The 21,216-nt window shown below is 36.6% G+C and overlaps 1 protein-coding gene across 7 annotated transcripts in view; it reads right to left on the minus strand.

Moving 5' to 3' along the window:
• Positions 1-21,216, minus strand: part of AKAP6 (A-kinase anchoring protein 6) — a 598,487-nt gene that overhangs the window by 58,105 nt on the left and 519,166 nt on the right. For all 7 annotated transcript variants that reach the window (XR_013827168.1, XM_079913691.1, XM_079913693.1 and 4 more), the window contains one exon: positions 2,520-2,735. Coding sequence is in view for 6 of the 7 variants with exons in the window: in XM_079913691.1 (XP_079769817.1) it covers positions 2,520-2,735 (216 nt within the window). In the remaining variant the exon portion in view is untranslated. The remainder of the gene's footprint in view (positions 1-2,519; positions 2,736-21,216) is intronic.

Below are 21,216 nucleotides of genomic sequence, written 5' to 3' on the forward strand. Positions count from 1 at the left end.
CTGGATAGACGATTAGGTGACATCTCTTATACAGGCTATTTCCAAAGTGACTAAGGAAATTCTACAACACGGAGATAGAATTAGAGCTTCTAATTCTAAGTGCCAGAACGTAGCCCACACTTTCAGAATGACTTTATTCAATACCTCATAGAGAATTTCCTTCAGATATAATTTGAAGAAAAGAGAGTATACCCTGGGGGACTTCATATCATACTTTAAAACTTGGAAAAACTGACCCTACCAGGCAAGAATAAAGGTTAAAAGGTATCTCCTTGGTGATCTCACGAAGGTGAAATATTCACATAGGAACATAACACTCAAAGCCATTTTGTGAGGATATAAACATTGAGAATTAATATAGAAATAGTAACTCCAAACCAAATGCCAGAATGAAACAAAATTTATCAATTGAAAGCTTGTATTCATTCATTTAGCAAATGTCTATTAAACATCTACTATATGCAGGAATGTCCCAGGCCCTGGAAATATAGCAGTGAAAGTCCCTGTACACAAGAAGGGGATGGCATGGGGGTGGGGACATAGGATAAAAAAGCAAACAGACCACTTAGAGGCTTCTGAGTCTCTACAAAGGCAGTGTCCCACATTGGTAAAATACTTGTTTGCCCATCAAAGCAACTTGGACTCTTTGCCCAACCAACAGAGATCAGAGCAAGAAATATCTCCAATGTAATGAGGTACATGGTGTTCATTGTATTGCTGGCATTAGTGCCACTCGATACTCTTCTATCCCTTTCTCAAGTGATTTTCAATCTTATTTAGCAAAGAGGACCTTATTTGCTACCTCATCATTCCAGAAAACCTAACATTCAGCAGCCAACCTAAAGAAAAGGGGGTGTTTTGTCCATCTGCAATTTTTATCTACCTCTCTGTAGTAGCTTGAGCCTCTAAGAAGCAGCCAGGGTTTCAAAGCTAAAGCTTACCGCTTTACCACAGAAGTAGGATAAAAATGTCTACAGCTAGTCTGCAGAGATCCAGTCCTGCATTCCTCATCATATGATTTCAAATAAATCTCCAAAGAAACCCAGTTTTGTTTCCTCCAAAGCTTGAATGTTTCCAAAATGTTAAGAGCTTCTCCAGGTGCAGTTGGTTTTTGGGTAAATTTTATTATCACCACTACTATGCTTAGATGTTTCAAACTATAGAATAAAAAATAACCTCTTCTATGCTTTCAAACACTCAGAGAAAAAGAAAGAAAGAAAGAAAGAAAGGAAGGAAGGAAGGAAGAAAGAAAGAAAGAAAAGAAAGAAAAAGAAAGGAAGAAAGAAAGAAAAAGAAAGAAAAGAAAAGAAAATACTCTAGCTAAATAGCTTCACAACAAATAGGTCATTTCAAGAAAAGACATCCAATTATATAGAATCTGATTACTGGTAATAACTTGGAAGTCTTAAGAAATTTAATGACTTCAGTGCAAAACAATTAAAGTGAACTATTGAGGATAAAATCACCCCCTAGACTCAACATAACTACAGATGCAAAAAGAGTGAGAAGGCTTACTGCTTCATTGTCCCTTCTGTTCCCAGTCCCCAATGCCAAACACATCAGATAACCTAAATATTTAGGTATTGTTAAAATTAGAATTCATAGGAGAAGTCTGTTTTTCAGTGGCAGGATTATTATACTTGATTTTACAACTTTGAATCTTGAACTTTCCAAAGACATAGAACTGATAATATAAATACACAAGAAAAAATTTCCATTGTATGTATGTATGTATGTATGTATGTGTGTGTGTATTTCATTTATGTAAGTCAAACATGAGAATTAGGCCTTCAACTAACAGACACTAACTTCAAGGTCATTTGGGGAATGTAATCTTTTTATCAATAAATCCTCTCCCTTAAGGTTTTCTGGACAAGTGTGTATTCTACATTATAATAAAACAACTCTAGTTATATATATATCTTTCCTTCATCTAGCAACAGCTTTTGCATTTACAGTCAATTTGGAAAATTCTTAAAAGGGGTCCCGACCTCTACCTTGAGCACTGCATTAAAACTCTCAGAGGAAACTTGCTAGTTCTCAGCAGCACAACTGTATTGGAAGGAGCTCTAAGCAGGAGCAATGGAGATTGTTTTACACGTCGATGGTGTTAATTCATATCATGTAAAGAAAAGGTAAACTGTATACTTTGTTGCCTTGTCTGTAAAGCATACACATTGCCCCATATGCTCCGAGAGTGGTAAACCACCTCCAAGCAAAATCTTCATGGGGTATTGTATGATTAATGATATTGTTGGTGAGGTTTACCAAACCTTAGTTTGGTAAGGTTAAGCAAAGTCTCCATATGAATTTTTTAAAAGACAATGAGACTAAAATGCATCTTATCGGTAGGCAAATGAATCTCTGTTGTATGATAAAAGCAGTTTCTTTTAGCGGTTAGAGATTTAGCTAGCAAAACCACTTGTAAGATGAACACATTTTCCAAGCCCTGAAAGAATTTCTTTTTTTTTAAGAAAAATGAGAGAGCATTATGCTTTAAAAAAGAAATCATCACTCACAGGTTCCTTTCCCATCTTCTTTTGTAGCCGTGTTTGCCACTGGACGGCTTGCATGACAATGGCTTCCCACCTTCTTTCAAGATTTACAATGATTAACTGCATGGGCTGGTGGTCCGCGTTCAGATTGCAGGTCTCCCGGTCATCCAGAAGATGTTGGCATAATCGCAGGATGGAGGCCACTCCACGACGTCGCTGCTTTATTTCACAACAGAGGGACTGCAACAGAAAGAGGGACCGATCCATTAGTGTTTCTAGGGCAGATTTCCCTAAAACATAAAACACCCTCTTCCACCGTAATTTTAAATTGTAGTGATATGCTCAGCTGTGAACAATAGGACAAGAAGGATTCTGGAGTTGCCTTTGGATTAGAGATCTTCTACAGACACCCAACTGATGCCAATGAATTTAGCTGTATCTCATTCCTCTTCCCTTTTTTTTTTTTTAAACTGACTTCTACATCTAAAATGTTGGGTCCCACTTTGATATCTAGGTGATTAACTTAATGAAATAAAGCATTTATGCCAAACAGGTTGACATGCTTTGATTCAAGGTCATAGGAAACACAAAAGACAGAAAAGTCCTCCAAAAGGAAATGGAGTATTTCCAAATTTACTCCTAGATTCTTTGGAGCCAAAAGTTTACTTTTCTAGGCTGGAAATAAGTTAAATAAGATTGCAAAAAAATTGATATATAACAGCTATTGTTTGAAAAAAATGATAAGCAACATTTCTCTTCCGAAACTTGATTAACAAAGCAATAATGTTCTGAAAACAGAAATTAGGATACTGGATTATTAATGCATTATTTGTTAGTTGCGTGTTTCTTTTAATAGACATTCACACTATTTAAGAAGGATATGCATGCATCAAAGTAAGATTTTGCCCCCAGAAGCATTTGTATTGCTGCAGTGACCCTAAGCTGAACGATTCAAGCAAAATAGTGGGTACACATGTCTAAAAGTATTATATCTCTTCTTTGCCTACGGACAGTGTGTAAGTGATACTCTAATTCAAAGCCTTTGGGAGAAACGATGATTATATCCACAAACATCACTGAATTACTAATCTCCTTCTACTGCCACAATTGGACTGTTCTAACAGTTAACAGATTGCTTATTAATCAACAAGGATACACAAGACAATGCAATTTCATTTAGTGCTAGAGTTTTAATGCCTAAAAGTATTTGTGCTTAAAATGTTAATCTAGATAAGTCTTCATTAGAAGAAGTCTTAAAATGATTAAGTGCAGTTCATTGAAATGTGCAGAGTGGTAGTAGACCAGCAGGTGGATGTCTCATACAGATGTTCCACTTATTGATATAATACATGCTATAGCCATTTAAACAACCCTAACTCAGTAATAGCTGGAATTCTATTATTTCTGTAATGAGAGAACCCTGTGCCTTTAATATTTTTGAATTTTAAATAAGGTGAATGACAAATTCCCATACCCCTATTTACAGCAAAATATGACTAGGAATTTTATTATTCAGTTTATACCAGTACAGCATTTTTTGTTATGTTTCTTGAACTTACCCTTATTTATTTTCCTAGGGATCATTACTATTTTCCTATATAACTCCTGATAGAATGACCAGGTCTGACAAATTTCTTTACTGATGCTATTCATTAGCTCAATGCTGAATGAGGAGAAACCCCTACACATTCAAAGATAAAACTTGAGGGTCTACCAAAGCAATAGGCATTGTTTCCATTACCTCTCCCAATCCTGCTAACTGACCCTCCCCACATGCATTCTCTCTCTTTCTCCTTCTATTTCTCTCTCTCTTTCTCTCTCTCTCTCTCTCTCTCTCACACACACACACACTCCCTTCAATAATTTGCTCTCTTGCTCTAGAACAACTGTCGAGCAAGTCAAACTATCAAGCCCACTTAATATCTGTCATTTTTTGGCCCAATCGTAAACACTTCAAGATAATAATATAGCCAACTGGGATTGATTCAGATGAGTTCTATGAATATACATGTTGAAGATTTTGGGTTTTTGTCTGTGTTTTGTCATTAAATTGTTAAAAATAAAGAGCTAGAAAAATCAAGAGATGTTTCCATGCCACAAAACTGGATCTTGCAAAACTCCATTTTAAGTTGACTAAAATAATGACTGCATTTCTCCAGCCAACAAAAAGTCCCTATGTTTCTTAGCTAAATGAGAGTTTGCCATGGATGACACTAAAGGTATGTGTGGACTTAGCATAGCCACATTAGGTGATATTCACAAAGCAGCCCAAATGGGCTTCATTCACCTCACAGGCATTTTCAAAGTTCTGAAACAGGACATGTGAGGTTGCTAGGGGAAATTTTCAAAAAGGTGATTGGCCATAACTTTTTATTAGTATCTAGAATGTATCCAGTATTTAAGTATCCAGATGATCCCCACCCCACATCTTAATGACATTCTATGGGTTTTAAAACTGTGTTAGCTGTTTTTAAAAACTGTTGACACAGTTAACACTCAATATCTGATTTTCAGATCTCCACAATTCTTCAGTTTAAAAAGTTTTAAATATTCAAAGAACTTAGTGTACATTCTAGATTAATTTATTCTATACGCACACTTTGGAAATAACACTACTTATAAAAGGAGAGGAACATTGAGAATTTTACATGGCCAACATACTTTTCAGTATTTTTTTACATCTAAGTGATATAACTGATAAGATAACATTCTTTTACATAAATGTGTTTCCATGACAACCATTAAAATGTACATGCTTATTTATAATCACAAACACATACTAAATAAAATCAGTGCATCTGCTGGTAATGTTTCTTAGAATCAGTAGAGTTCACATTATTTCCATGGTACACTATGCGTAGAGAAATGTTAAATATAACTACATAGGAACAAAATGATTATTATAACTATTTTTGGCTTACATTTTCAGAGAACAGAACAGAAACCCAAGCTAAGCAATCTAAGTAAGGCACAGAAATAAGACAGACTCATCCCTGCCTTCCAGACCTCCTCAAATGTGTATTGCACCTTGCATCTGCCAGGCACTGTTTCAGGCATGGAGGCTTCAAAAAGGAGCAAGTTACTGCTCCCTCTCTCAAGGAGCTGAGAGTCTATTGGAGGTGGACTATACAGTACCAAGAATAATACAGAGAGGTAGGTGCTAACAGAAGTTCGTGCAGGTTGCTATCAGAGGAGTTGTGAAATCTTCAGGGAAACAATGTGAGCCAGATGGTCCAAGTTGGGTGGCTGTGGTTATAAGGACAGAAGGTCCAGTAGCAAGTAGCCTGGGACCCTGGGAGTACCCAGTGTGTTGGAGAAAAGAGAGAGTAAAGCAGATGGAAAAGGAAGTAAGGAACAGAAAAGTTTACAAGGTTTTTCATTTTTGCCAGTTTTGAAGCATTGTCCTTGATATCCAATGAGATCATGTTGGTTCCCAAGCACAGTCATATTGCCTTCCCAGAAAAGTAGAAAGAAAAGAAGTGGGAAAGAAAATGTAAAAAGAAAGAAGGAGAACTAATTATCAATATATCTAAGAGAAAGATATTCCAGATGCTTTTGTATTTAGTTATGTATTTAATTATCATTATTTTTGTACTTAGTTATGTATTTAGTATCATTATTATTTGGTAATCTTTAGGAACTTTTTCCTACAAAGCTATCTCTGTTAGTATGGAGGTCATTGTCTTAGTATCATTTCAGAATCCAATTGTTGGAATATAGGTCGGTGTTCTACTTTTAAGTCTCTAATGACCTATTTAATTTGGTTATTTTACACTTCTACTCAACTTCCTCATGTTACTCAAAAAGCATATTTGCTATAAAAGTTGAGAAGTATATAAAAGTGAAAATCAAAAATTCTAATTTGTTTTTTCCTTTACAAATCTCCAACCCTTTAAACATATCTTTTTGGACATGTTATAAGAGAGCTGCCAACAGACGGAAGATTTTTGCTTTATACTTATAAACGATCAATCTGATTTTCAATTCACCAGTGGTGATACAAAGGGGTGTTTTTGGTTTATGTAGGGCTTGTCTCCTCTCCTGACTTGCTTTATGAATTTCTCTGACTGTTGAAACCACTCATATTGTGGAGCCAAATGTGATGTAACATCATTCCTGCCACTGCCTTCAGTTCAACACCACTGAACGTAAGCCTTCCAATATTGGTAATTTATTCTTCATTATACATTAAATTTATGTATTTATGCACACATATTGCATAGAATGATTATATTTACTTGTACAGTTGACCCTTAAACAATGCCGGGGTTAGGGGTACCAACCCCCAGCACAATCAAAAATCTGATTATAATTTATGTCCAGCCCAGGGTTCCTCTGTATCCAGGGTTCCACATCTGCAAATTCAACCAACGCACTCATCATAGAGTACAGTAGTATTTACTGTTGAAAAAAAATCCGAGTATAAGTGGACCTGTACAGTTCAAACACATGTTGTTCAAGAGTCAAATCTCCACCCATATTCTTGACATTAAATAATACTGTCATCTCCTATTACAAAAGGATATAAATAAGCCTACAATTAAAGAACTACAATTAGACCAAGAACCAAAATGCACAATAAATAAAATGTAAGAACTAAATAGAGAAAAAAGACATGAGGAGGAAAATGAAATTCAAAAAATACCAAAACCAAGTATATGGTAAACGCAGAGAGAAAACAATTAAATCTAGCTGAGAAACTCCAAAGAAATTTGTCTCCATATCTCTTACATAATTTTATTTAGCAGTTAATGTAATATCATTAGGTAGGTCAACAGAAACAAAGTGGTGGGACTTTAGGTAATGCGTCAAATTAAAAAATTATTTATGAAGCAATTCCATTTCTAAAGTCAAACATGACTTTACCTTCTAGATGAATCAATTGTTTAAACACTATCTATTGAATATGCCTTCTATGTGGCAAGGACAACAAAGAAACGTCAATCTGTATATGTATATGATATGTACCTGCCTTCAACGTAGTTGGCGTGAGGAAATATACGGAGAGAAAAGAGAGAAGTGAAAAGACAGGCACATTCTTCTAGTTTAAATAGGATCATACAAAAGCAGACAGCTCCATCTCTTTGTTGCAAGGGTTTTCTACACTTTTTCATGTGCTTTTCTTCTTTTTTGCATTTTCTGTATTTTACCATTCTAATTACATGAGGTGAGCAATTGTCTTCTCTTAGTCTGCTACCTGTGACCAAATTTTCTAGAGCAAAATTTCTCAGTGTGTTCCCTGGGCCAAGCAGTATTAGTATCATCCGGAATCTTGTTAGAAACAAGAATCCCCTGGTGCCACTCCATATCTTGTGAATCAGCAACTCTGGGGTGGGCCCCAATGAGGCATGGTTTAACCAGCCCTACAGGTGATTACAATGCATGTTAAAGTTTGAGAACATTGCTCTACAGAAAACAGAGGAACTTAGTTTCTCAGATAAGAAAATTAATCTAGTTGAGTAGTTTTTTAGAAGTATAAAAATAGAAGGTGTAAGTTCTGATTCTGGAGTCGCACTTGTAGCCAAGAGCCTAAAGACCACACCCATGAGTGATCAATTATTTTTTTAATTAATTTTTATTGGAATACAGTTGCTTTACAATGTTATGTTAGTTTCTACTGTACAGCAAAATGAATCAGCTATACATATACATATATCCCCTCTTTTTTGGATTTCCTTCCCATTTAGGTCACCACAGTGCATTAAGTAGAGTTCCCTGTGCTGTACAGTATGTTCTCATTAGTTATCTATTTTATACATAGTATCAATAGTGTATATGTGTCAATCCCAATCTCCCAATTCCTCCCACCCCCAATTATTTTTTAATTGTTATTGAATGGCTAAAAAAATTAATGAATCAATCAATGAATAGATCTTTTCAGCCAGCGATAACTTTATATTATTAGTATTTGCTTGATGATCTCCAGAATTTTAATATAATTAAGAATGCTGAGCTCATGCAGCTCAATATCAAAAAAAACAAACAACCCAATCAAAAAATGGGCAGAAGACCTAAATAGACATTTCTCCAAAGAAGACATACAGATGACTGAGAAGCACATGACAAGCTGCTCAACATCACTAATTATTAGAGAAATGCAAATCAAAACTACAACGAGGTATCACCTCACACCAGTCAGAATGGGCATCATCAGAAAATCTACAAACAACAAATGCTGGAGAGGGTGTGGAGAAAAGGGAACCCTCTTTCACTGTTGGTGGGAATGTAAATTGATACAGCCACTATTGAGAACAGTATGGAAATTCCTTAAAAAACTGAAAATAGAATTATCATATGACCCAGCAATCCCACTACTGGGCATATACCCAGAGAAAACCATACTTCAAAAAGATGAATGCATCCCAATGTTCATTGAAGCCCTATTTACAATAGCCAGGTCATGGAAGCAACCTAAATGCCCATCGACTGATGAATGGATAAAGAAGATGTGGTACATATATACAATGGAATATTACTCAGCCATAAAAAGGAATGAAACTGGGTCATTTGTAGAGACGTGGATGGATCTACAGACTGTCATACAGAGTGAAGTAAGTCAGCAAGAGAAAAACAAATATTGTATATTAACTCATATATGTGGAACCTAGAAAAATGGTACAGATGAACCGACTTGCAGGGCAGAAATAGAAACACAGATGTAGAGAACAAACGTATGGACACCAAGAGGGTAAAGTGGAGGGGTGGTGGTGGTGGGATGAACTGGGAGATTGGGATTGACATATATACCCTAATATGTATAAAATAGATAACTAATAAGAACCTGCTGTATAAAAAAATAAAATTTAATTTTAAAAAAGAATGCTGATGGTTTGAGTACTGTATTTGGGGATTTTACTCCTTTTGGTTATTTTTATCAAGTAAGTCATTTACTAATTAATGACTCTAACATATTTGGCACTGTGCTAAATTAAATAGAAGCTTTGCTCTCATAGAGTTTACATAGTTATCAAACCTTGATGACTGTTTGGAAGGTACAAGGCATCAGGTAATGCTACTGCCTACAGCCATAGTCTGAGAAGAATGTATAGCAGGTGGGAAAAATGAGAGGCTATACTGGTACCTCTATGATTCTCCAGAAGATGCTTTTGACTGGTTGGTTCAGAATCATAATTTGGGGGCAAGGTTGGCAAAGATCACATGAATGATATTTCTTATAGCAATAAACATTTATTGGGTATCAATTATGTGCCAAACACCATAATTTTCATTACAGGAATGGCATTGGTGGATAAGAGGCATATAATATGATGTGGTACCTGATCTTAAGGGCTTGTAATCTGGCTGTGAAGAGAAGCCTCTGGCTACTCAAAATGAGAGCTATCAATGCAAGGCAAAGGTTTTTGATAAGACCTAACCCATCAGGTTGTGGTAGGTTTATTTTTTTGGGGGGGCGGTACGCGGGCCTCTCACTGTGTGGCCTCTCCCGTTGCGGAGCACAGGCTCCGGACGCGCAGGCTCAGCGGCCATGGCTCACGGGCCCAGCCGCTCCGCAGCATGTGGGATCTTCCCGGACCGGGGCACGAACCCGTGTCCCCTGCATCGGCAGGCGGACTCTCAACCACTGCGCCACCAGGGAAGCCCTGTAGGTTTTAAATGAAGTAAGTGAGGTGAATGTGCCATGTGAATAGTGAGGCTGTGACCCAAAAGTAATGTGCAATTGATATACATGCTAAATTATGGGCATTGACTTTGGAGATGAGAAAGATCATTACCAGCTGGAACAGATAAAGATCCATAGGACTAGAACTAGGCCATGAAAGTTGCTAAAGTTCGAAAAAGTGGAGGGGAAGAAGGACAGGCATTACAGCTGGGGGATTCACATAAGAAAAGGTCAAGAAACCACAGATTTTTTTTTTTGGCCGCACCACTTGGCTTGCGGGATCAAACTCGTGCCCTCAGCAGTGAAAGTGCACGGTCCTAACCACTGGACCACCAGGGAATGCCCAAGAAACCATAACTTTTGCGACATTTTAAAAAGCATGGAATTTCAAGTGGAATGTGATGTTAATAATAATTCAATTATCCACCTATCCATCTAAATATACTTGAGTGCCTCCTATATTCCAGGCACTGTTCTCACTGGTAGGGATATAATGGTGGGCAGCAAGATTTCTGCTCTCATGGAATTTATATGCAAATTTGTCTGTGTGTTGTGGGGTGGCAGTGGTGTGAGGCTGGAAATAAAACATAAATAAATATACCAGAAAACATCAATATATGTTGGTGAGGAGACAGAGAAACTGGAACCCTCATCTGTTGCTGGTGGGATTTCAAAATGACGTACTCACTTTGGAAAACAGTACATTTCCTCAAAAAGTTAAACAGAATTACCATATGGTCCAGGAGTTTCTCTCCTAGGTATATACCCAAAAGAACTGAGAACATATGACCACACAAAAACCTGTAGACAAATTCATAACCACATGATTGCCAAAAGGTGCAAATGACCCAAACATCCATTAATAGATAAATAGATTAAAAAAAAACAGTATATCCATACAATGGGATATTTTTTGGCAATAAAAAGGAATGAAGTACTGATACATACCACAGCATGGATGAAAACATTATGCTAAGTGAAATAAGCTGGACACAAAAGGCCACGTGTTGTATGAGTTCATTTATATGAAATGGCCAGAATAGGCAAGTGCATAGAAACAGAAGGTATATTAGTAGGTGCCAGGGGCTGCAGTCGGGGATATAGGGAGTGACTGCTGAGAGGTAAACGGTTTCTTTTCAGGGCAGTAAAAACATTTTGAAATTAGATGTTATGGTATATGAATTATATCTCAATAAAGTTGTTATTTTTTAAAATCTCTCAGTTAAGGGCAGGTATATATTGTCAACCACAAAACTGATGATATAATCAGATAATTTTCCATTCCTTTAGAGTGTGTTATGACAACAGACTCGATATTACCAATACCATCCAGTCAGTCACCATGGTTCTGCAACCATGGATCAATACACTGATTAATACACTTACAAATGCAAATGTAGAACTTTTATTTATTTTTTTAAAAGTAATGGCTATAAAATTTCCTGGGATACAGTTACAACTACAGACCTATAAATCTCAGTCAACAGATAAAACATTCTGCTATATGATAAAAAAATACAGTTCCTTTTTAAATATAGCTGTCCTAACTTCTAGAGACATCATAAAACATAACAGAAAAGTATATATATAAGAGCATGCCTGGAAAAGGAGTTGAAGAAAATGTGGGAGTTGAAGAATGTTAGTTAAGTGTAATTATTGCAGTGATGAGTTTCATATATATCTAGGTACATCTTATGAAATTGTAATCTATTGTGTTAGTATCTGTACAAGAATGAGAGACCTGACATGTCAGATAGACTTCATATACTTTACCAAAGATGATTCTGAGTTGACTATATGGATCTGAACCAAAACAAAATAAAAATAATGCTGTGTTTGCTTCAAATAATCAAGATTTACTTGAATGCAAAATAATAGCCAACAATCATTGAGCCATAAATTGCTAGAGCTCTTTTCTTAGTAGTATTTTCTTAGTTATTTTTCACTAATCTCCTACACTAATGACAAATGTTTTTTGTGTATTTCTGTGTGCTATGCATTTTTTAGGTACTTTATATGTATGGACTCATTTAATCCTCACAACAGCACTCTGAGACATACATTGCTGTCATCTACCTATTTTACAAATGAGATAATGGAGACACAGAGAGGTTAAGTAACAGCAAATAGGGAGCAAAGGATTTTAACCCATGCCACCTGAACGCAGAGCCAGTTCATGAAAACACTATGCTACACTGCCTTTCATAAGAGAGCTGAAGAAGCTTCGAAAATTTCAACATTTTCAAACCATCTCTGCCCCTGAGTTCTAACCAGAAGTGACCACAGCCATAAAGTAACTGTTGATCAGAGAGCCAACAACTTCTTCCATATACCTGTCAGGGGTCTATCTTATACCCATTCCTAAGTCTGCAAATATGATAAGAATTTATAACCTATGCAATTCTTAAGCCCAGGGTAGTTAATGATAGCAGAGGTGGAAAAAATGCTAATTAATTAATTGAACAAATATTTATTAAACACCTTTATAATGGGCACTGTTCTCAGTGTTTGAGATACATCAGTGAACAAAACAGACAAAACTTTCTGCCCTCAAGGACCTCATATTCTAGCAGACAGTGGGAGATAATCTCTTTTCTGAGAAAGATGTAAATCATATAAATAATAAAGAAGCGATTTAACAAAAGTAAGAAACATTCATTAGGGCAAATGATTATCAAAGTTTCCAGCAAGGGGTCAGCAGATTTGGTCCTGACATCTCCATTCTTGAGCCAATTATGTGCTTAACTTAACTATACCTAGTGTATAGTGTATGTTACAAATAAGAAAAAATAAAAATAAATTAAAAAAAAATAAACTGACCCAGCAAGATTAACAGTTTTGATAGGAAGAGAAAAAAAGGAAACAGGGAAAAGAAATTGGAAGTATTAAAGCAAGATACCCTTTTTCTAAATATGCACACCCATATCTATATTATCCTGAAAACCCCACTGAAAAGAATGGTGAGCAACCTGTTGTGTATTGACCTGTGTGAGCCATCTTGTTCTGGTAGAGGAGATGGTGGCCATCACAGATAAGGAATGGGCTGAGCAGGCAGCTTTGGCTCTTTTGGCAAACATGAATTTAACAGACATGATGTCAGAAATAAATCTAGTCAAAAAAAAGAAAAAGAAAAAAAGAAATAAATCTAGCCCCAAACCAAAATGGAAGTGAATATCAGAAAAATGATTCTATTAAAAATGAACTTTAGGGCTTCCCTGGTGGCGCAGTGGTTGAGAGTCCGCCTGCCGATGCAGGGGACAAGGGTTCTTGCCCCGGTCTGGGAGGATCCCACATGCCGCGGAGCGGCTGGGCCCGTGAGCCATGGCCGCTGAGCCTGCGCGTCCGGAGCCTGTGCTCCGCAACAGGAGAGGTCACAACAGTGAGAGGCCCGCGTACCGCAAAACAACAACAACAACAACAAAAAAAAAACTTTAGGGAATTCCCTGGCGGTCCAGTGGTTAGGACTCCATGCATCCACTGTTGAGGGTGCGGTTCAATCTCCGGTCGGAGAACTAAGACCCCACGAGCCACGCGGCATGGCCAATAAATAAATAAATAAAATAAAAATAAAACTTAAAAAAATATGGAACAAAAAAGGAAAAAGAATTTCCAACCTGGAATTGTAAAGGAGTAATTCAAAACAGCCAAAAAAATTAAAACACCTCAAGTGAGGTATGAATGACGACTTGCGTATTTTAAAGAAAATATGGACAAAAGACATCTTCATATTTTACCTGATTCCAAACTTAAAAGATGTCAGCCAATATAGGAACTCAGCTCAGTTGCAAACTCTGGGACTTAATCTATATTGGAGCTAAATATTCTATAAGCATGCAGTGAAGTGCAAAAACTAGCAATTGAAAAATGACATGATTAAATGGCACGACATGCAATCATTTGCTCTCAATTATATCAATGTATCTTCTTCATTTCTAGGAGTCAGGCAGAAATATTGTTTTTTAAATGCCTCTATCAAATTGGTCACCAATAATAAAATAGATGAGAGTCCTAATAAGCTCATTTACATACCATACATCATACAGTACAAAACTATTCTCTCTGAACAGTTTTGCTCATAGATTTGTCTCCTGGTTGTCATGAGTCTTTGCTACATTAGCAGATTTTACAAGCGTAATACTGCCTTCAGGACCATTTGTAGAAAAACATTTATGAAACTTTTCTAGTTAACCCTTGGCAGGATCCTTATTGCTAATTATGGAAAAGGTACTGATATAATATCTTGGCTGTCACATTGTATTATGGTGACGGTAGAAGCAGAATCTAGGTCTGACATTTTGGAAGTACCATCTAACTGCAAGTCAGAAACAGAGAATGACAGTTCTAAGTAGATTATAACTTCTTGCAAAATAACAAACTGGTTTATTTAATGTAAAAGCTGGATTTTAAAAATAGCAGTAAAGGCCCCTGAATTGATTCACCAAGCACATCTCTATCAGCTCCTTGAAGAAGGTCTGGGATGTGTGCCAAAATACTTTTTAAATTGTACATGACAGTATAAGTCTAGATTCTAACACTAAATGATTTATTTTAACCATTTAAAATCAAAATAGTTTCAGCGAACACTTTCATTTTTAAGAAAAATCATCTACCCTCTGTTCACCTAGGCAGCAGATAAGTGAGGTGTCATCTTTACCTCCAGTTTTAATTAGCCTGACCTTTGACCTAGAAAAAGATCTTGTTCTTGCAATCTAGTATCCTCACCAATCAAGTTGAATCATTAAGGGCCGCCAGGACTATTAATACTACAAATTCTTGGACACCCTTCAATGAATGGTGTCATCAAGGGAAAAACTAAACATGCTTTTAATACACTCATATTTATGTTTTAATTCTTTTGTACCTTCATCTGTTCAAAAAACATTAATTATATTTGGAAAGGAGTATTTCTATACCTCTCAGCTACTTTTTAGCTGTAGACCAAAATTAATAACCATTCTAAAAATGAAGACCCTCACTGTGTCATTCCATGAAAGCTGCTGTTAGCCCTGTGTGGCATTCTTTAATTTCTTTGTGACTTACCCTACACTAGGTTAAGTACTTTTAAACATGTTTGTTTTTAAGAATCAAGCTCAGTGGTCGTGTGCTTAGTTCATATTCACATGTAATTAGTAATATGTTATATACTTCCTTTTCTAAATTAAAAACACTATTAAAATTCCAGACATACAAAACAATATGAAGATTACATTACTCTAAAGAAAACTGTAATAGCTTACAGATTGCTTGTATCATTACTAAAATGCTGGTATCTATTACAGAGTCTCCCTGGAATAAAGAATGCACTTTAAAAACATGTCCATTATTGTTAAGATGCTAAACTAGTCTGCAATTACAGAAAGGTAACTTTTAGCAATAAGGGGGAAAGGGTGCTGGATATAAATGCAACTTAGCCATTATACTATACCTTTTCTTAAAATCCCACTCTCTTTTCGTAAGCAGATGAGGCACTAATTGCCTTTTATTTTTACATTATATTTTGAAATCTTTTTACAATACCCACTGTGCTTTTTAACTCTTACCGATTCCACTCAAAGTAATTCTGGAGGGGACTTCCCTGGTGGTCCAGTGGTTAAGAATCACCTTCCAGTGCAGGGGACGCAGGTTCAATCCCTGTCTGGGAAACTAAGATCCCACATGCCACCACGGGGCAGCTAAGCCCGCGCACGGCAACTACTGAGCCCACACGCCACAACTAGAGAGAGAAGCCTGCGTGCCACAACGAAGACCACCGCACGCCACAATGAAAGAGCCCACGTGCCGCAGCTAAAACCCAACGCAGCCAAAAATAAAATAAATATTTTTAAAAAACAAGTAATTCTGGAGAACGGATGAAGGTGATTTTCTTCTCTGGATTATTTGTGGATCCCAACTACCTGAACTCATCTGTGAGTTCAGATGAAAGAAGAACCATCATAAAGACCACACCTGGGGGATGAAATAGCATTAAGAAGGAAAGCAAGAGAACACGGGAGCAAGGACGACACAAAAGGAATTCCCAGGGATAATGTGGAACACAGAGGACAGGACAGATTATTGGACTAATTTGTTTCATGAATCACTCAACTCTGCTGCGTGGTGTTTTCTAACTCTCTCATCCATACACAGTTGACTATTCTTCACCCGCCTCCTCCATCAAACCGTATTTTTCCAGACTTATCTCTGACTAACTTACTTGTTATTTCCTATGAAGCCACTCCTGGAACTCATCACAAAGCTCAGAGTGTTACTTGAAGTATAACAGCTAGGAATTGGTATTTTAGGGAAGTATTACTGTTATTCAAGAATCCTACAGATGGGAAGTAAATGAATTCAAGAACTCTAGGGACACAGCAAGAATGCAGGAAGAAAGTTAGGCTGTGGGGAATAACACCACTAAAAAAGAGGAAAATGATACTAAGGACAAAAAGTCAATATAAGAAAGACCGTTCTATTTTTTTTCATTTATTCCTCCCTGACCTGGAAGAGGCTGAGGTATAGCCAGCTCTATAAACTTCATATTTCTGATTTTATTTTCATAGCACCTAAAATAAATAGGACATTTTCTTGTGGGTCTGGACCATTGGGAATTTGCTTCTTAGCTCTTTCCTTTGCTTTTGTGGTGGAAGCCCCGGGCAATTCAACTCCTTTTTTTGCTAGTTTTCAGTATTCCCAGATGTGCAGTAATACTAACCACACTCTCAGGTTAGTAAACTTCTCTTAGAAGTTTAACTAATATATAACGGAAAAACACTCTTTAACTGTTATATCAGGTAGTAGAGAGATGCTGACTAAATATTAGCCAACTGGTAAATTGCTCTGATGATTACTTAGCTCAAAGCAATATTCCACAACCTTGTGAAAAGGAAATGTAATAAGAACTTCATTCTTTAAACACTCCCATAGCTTAAACAAAGCAGAGGTCCAGGAGAAATTTTTGAGAGCAGTTTCTTGAAAAAGCTAATTTTCCTTTTAGAAGAACATGTTTTCTTTTCTTCTGAGAAAAGATGCTGCACCCCTCTCCTGCCTGTTCCCCAAAACAAGATTAAATACACTGGGGGGAAGTCCTCTCATTAAACCCCTTCATCTGGCAGCAAGGTAGAACATAAGTCATCTAAGCATAAAGGTATTTTAGTTGAACATCTGAGAAGCAACTTGGATTGAGGGAGGGAAAGAAACACAACTTAGGGCCTTCACCTAGTTTGGCAATAATTATTTACGTGATCTCAAGTAAATGATGTAACTTTTATGTGCCCTCAATACCCCTTCCCTAAAATGCAATGATTCTTTAGCCTTTACCATCTTCTGGCATCAGATTATTACATCACTTTATTTTGTTATGAGACAGGAAAAATATCATATGGCGGTCTGAGATGGTCTTTTAAAAGATAATAATAAAACATGGAATATCTCTCAAATCAGTTGCAAGATGATTCTTACCCGCTCTGATAAACTTTGAGGGGTGATAGGGTACTAGTTTCACTTTGTCTTTATCATTCTTATTCATTTTCCTTTTCATTGGCCTGAACTGTGGGCAACTGCTCTAAATGGACAAGTGTGTTGTTGCAGTTGTTTACATGAAACAACCTTGCTTGGCCTCAGATTCTTCTCATGTCTTGGTCATGTTCTAACATCTTCAAAGTCTAACTCCAAATATCTTTACAGTGAGAACCACATGCCTAAGCAAAGCACACAAGACTGAAAATTTAAGTTCTATTGCTGCTTTTGCAAAGCATTGAAGTCTGTTGCACCAGTGTTTTATAGAGAGTTAGTATGGCATGGTTGAATGGATCCATTGGTTCTCTTGCTGGTGGTCTTGGCTTACAGATAAAGGAGTGAATTGGTCTCGAAACATCCCTCCAAATCCTAAAAGTCACTTCTCCTGTCATGACTGAGGGGCAATAAAGGATATTTTTTAGAAAATGAGGAGAGCATATAGGGAAGGAGGAACCTATCGCCTATCCTATGCTTCGCAAATGAACTTCTAACACCAGACCTGTCATTCTGGTTTCACACTTATCTTCATGACATTACATTGAAAAAGAAAGAAAAATATCCTTGGGGAAGAAAATATTATATTTTAAGTGTACAGGGTATAAGTTAGGATTTAATCAATGGTTTAGAGTATCAGTAAAATTAAGAGAGATAAGTTAGGCCATTTTTTTTCCAGATAGGAATAATAATTTTTGCCCCTGCCCTATCTTAGAGAAGTTTTGGGGAGGATTAATGAACTAATGTCTGTAAAGCTCCTTAAGCTCCTCATATGGAGGTACAACATAAACACAAGGTGAAAAATGATAGCAAACTCCATACTGAGTTGAACTCCTGAGAGTAAAACCCCTGAAATGAGAAGATGCAGGGTCAGGATGGGTAGACTCTGAGTTCCAATGCCAGAAAAGCCTTGGTTTGTTGTCATATCTATTTTTAATACTGTTTAAAATAGTACTTCATAGTATTAGTAAGCATTTCTACATTTCCTGTCAATCACAATGTCCCTTGTGATGATCATTTTTAATTTCTATTCATCAAATGATAGGCTTATTATCTCTATTTTGTAGAGGAAAAATCAAGATGTGAAAATTGCAAAGGCATCAATGATGACTCACATAAAATCATCGGTTTGGTCTTATTGGACTATAGCCTGGGTTAGGATTCAGGAGATATGGGCTGCCATCTGGCTCTGGTTGTATGGTCCTGGGTGAGTCACTTAATTTATCAGAGACTTGGTTTTCTCTTCTTTGGAATAAGGAGGTTGAAATAGCAAAATGACCTCAAATACCATCTTGTGATGAAATTCTACAATGTGCTAAGTACTTCTTTAGTATCTAGCAACTCTAACGCATTGTCTTTGTTACTGTGAAGGGCATGCAAAAAATGACAACTTCAAGATAGTTCCTACTCCTGGATGGACCTAGAGATTATCATACTAAGTGAAGTAAGCCAGACAAAGACAAATCTCATATGATATTGCTTATATGTGGAATCTAAACAAAATGATACTAATGAACTTATTTACGAAACAGAAACAGACTCACAAACATAGAAAACCATCTTATGGTTACCAAAGGGGAAATGGGGGGAGGGATAAATTAGGAGTTTGGGATTAACAGATACACACTACTATATATAAAATAGATAACCAACAAGGACACACTGTATGGCACAGGGAACTGTAATCAATATTTTGTAATAACCTATAAGGGAAAATAATCTGAAAAAGAATATATATATACTATATATATAATATAGATATATACATATAACTGAATCACTTTGCTGTACACCTGAAATTAGAACAGCATTGTAAATCAACTATGCTTCAATAAAAAGTTTTTAAAAAAAATATAGCTCCTATTCTTAACAAGTTTATATACTTAAAATAACAATGAAATACCACCATGCACCTATTAGGGCCAAAATTTGGAACACACAACACCAAATACTGGCAAGGTTAGGGAGAAACAGGAGGTCTCATTCATTGCTGGTAGGAATGCAAAATGGTACCAACACTTTGGGAGACAGTTTGGGAATTTCTTACAAAACTGAACACACCCTTACCATACAATCCAGCAATCACACTCCTTGGTATTTACCCAAAGGAGCTGAAAAGTTATGTTCACACAAGAACCTGCACATGGATATTTATAGCAGCTTTATTCATAATTACCGAAACTTGGAAGCAACCAAGATGTCTTTTAGTAGGTGAATGAATTAGTAAACTGTGGTACCTCCAGACAGTGGAATATTACTCAGTGCTAAAAAGAAATGACTTATTAAGCCATGAAAAGATGTGAGGAATCTTAAATGTATATTACTAACTGATAGAGGCCAATCTGAAAGGGCTACATACTGTAATTCCAAACGCATGACATTCTGGAAAAGGCAAAACTATGGGGAGTAAAAAGACCAGAGGTTGCCAGGGGTTGGGGTGGTGAGTGCGGGATGATGAATGAATAGGCAGAGTACAGAGGATTTTTAGGTCAGTGAAATACTAGGCATGATGATGGACGCGTCATTATACATTTGTCCAAACCCATAGAACGTACAAACCAAGAGTGAACGGTAACATAAACTATGGATGCTGGGTGTATGATGTGTCAATATAGGCTCATCAATATGCATTGAATAGGACTTTCAAAAGGAGGGAACTAAACATATAAAGAGCTTATGATAATCAAATTGTAGGTAAAACTTTCCTGATCTAAAGCAGGGTTTAAGTTCTCAAAATCAATTAGGACTCACCAAGTTCCCAGCAAAAGAAATAAAGAGACCAACACCCAGTCACACACAAATGAAAAACAAAGTTCTATGTGGCAACAAAAATTAGACTTCTCCTTTTTTGGCATCTCCAAATGCCAAAAGAATCATTAGCAGTTTTGATGGCAAAAGGTTATACTCCCCATAACAAAGTTTTCTGTTCAGCAAGCTATTGTTTATATGCAAGGTCAAGAAAAATACATTTTCAGACATGCAATGGTTTGGAGAATATACCAGGAAAGTACTTTTTCTATAAAAATTATTAGAAGGGGCTTCCCTGGTGGCGAGCGGTTCAGAGTCCGCCTGCCGATGCAGGGGACACGGGTTCGTGCCCCAGTCCGGGAAGATCTCACATGCTGCAGAGCGGCTGGGCCCGTGAGCCATGGCCCCTGAGCCTGCGCATCTGGAGCCTGTGCTCCGCAACGGGAGAGGCCACAACAGTGAGAGGCCCGCGTACCGCAAAAAAAAAAAAAAAAAAAAATATTAGAAGACAATCCAATAGTCAGTACTAAGAATATTTTTTTTAATGGAAAACTATGGTATAAAAAATTATGTTGAGGAATAAAAAATGTATAAAGAATTAATTCTGAATTATTTTTCATATTCTTATAAAATAAATGCAAATGTCAAAAGAAACTATTGAAAGTATGAGAAAGAATGTGATTATATTAATAAAATAATAATAATTAGCTGCACCAATAATTAACTGGCATATTTCTTTCTACTTTTAAATCAACCAAGTCCTGATGAAACAAAACATGTTACCTGTGCCACCATCCTGACTGAAATTCATAACTAGGAAGACCTTTTCATTTACATTTTATACAACATCTCTATTCAAATTAT

Source organism: Stenella coeruleoalba (genome assembly GCF_951394435.1).
Source record: "Stenella coeruleoalba genome assembly, chromosome: 2".
NCBI lineage: Eukaryota > Metazoa > Chordata > Mammalia > Artiodactyla > Delphinidae > Stenella > Stenella coeruleoalba.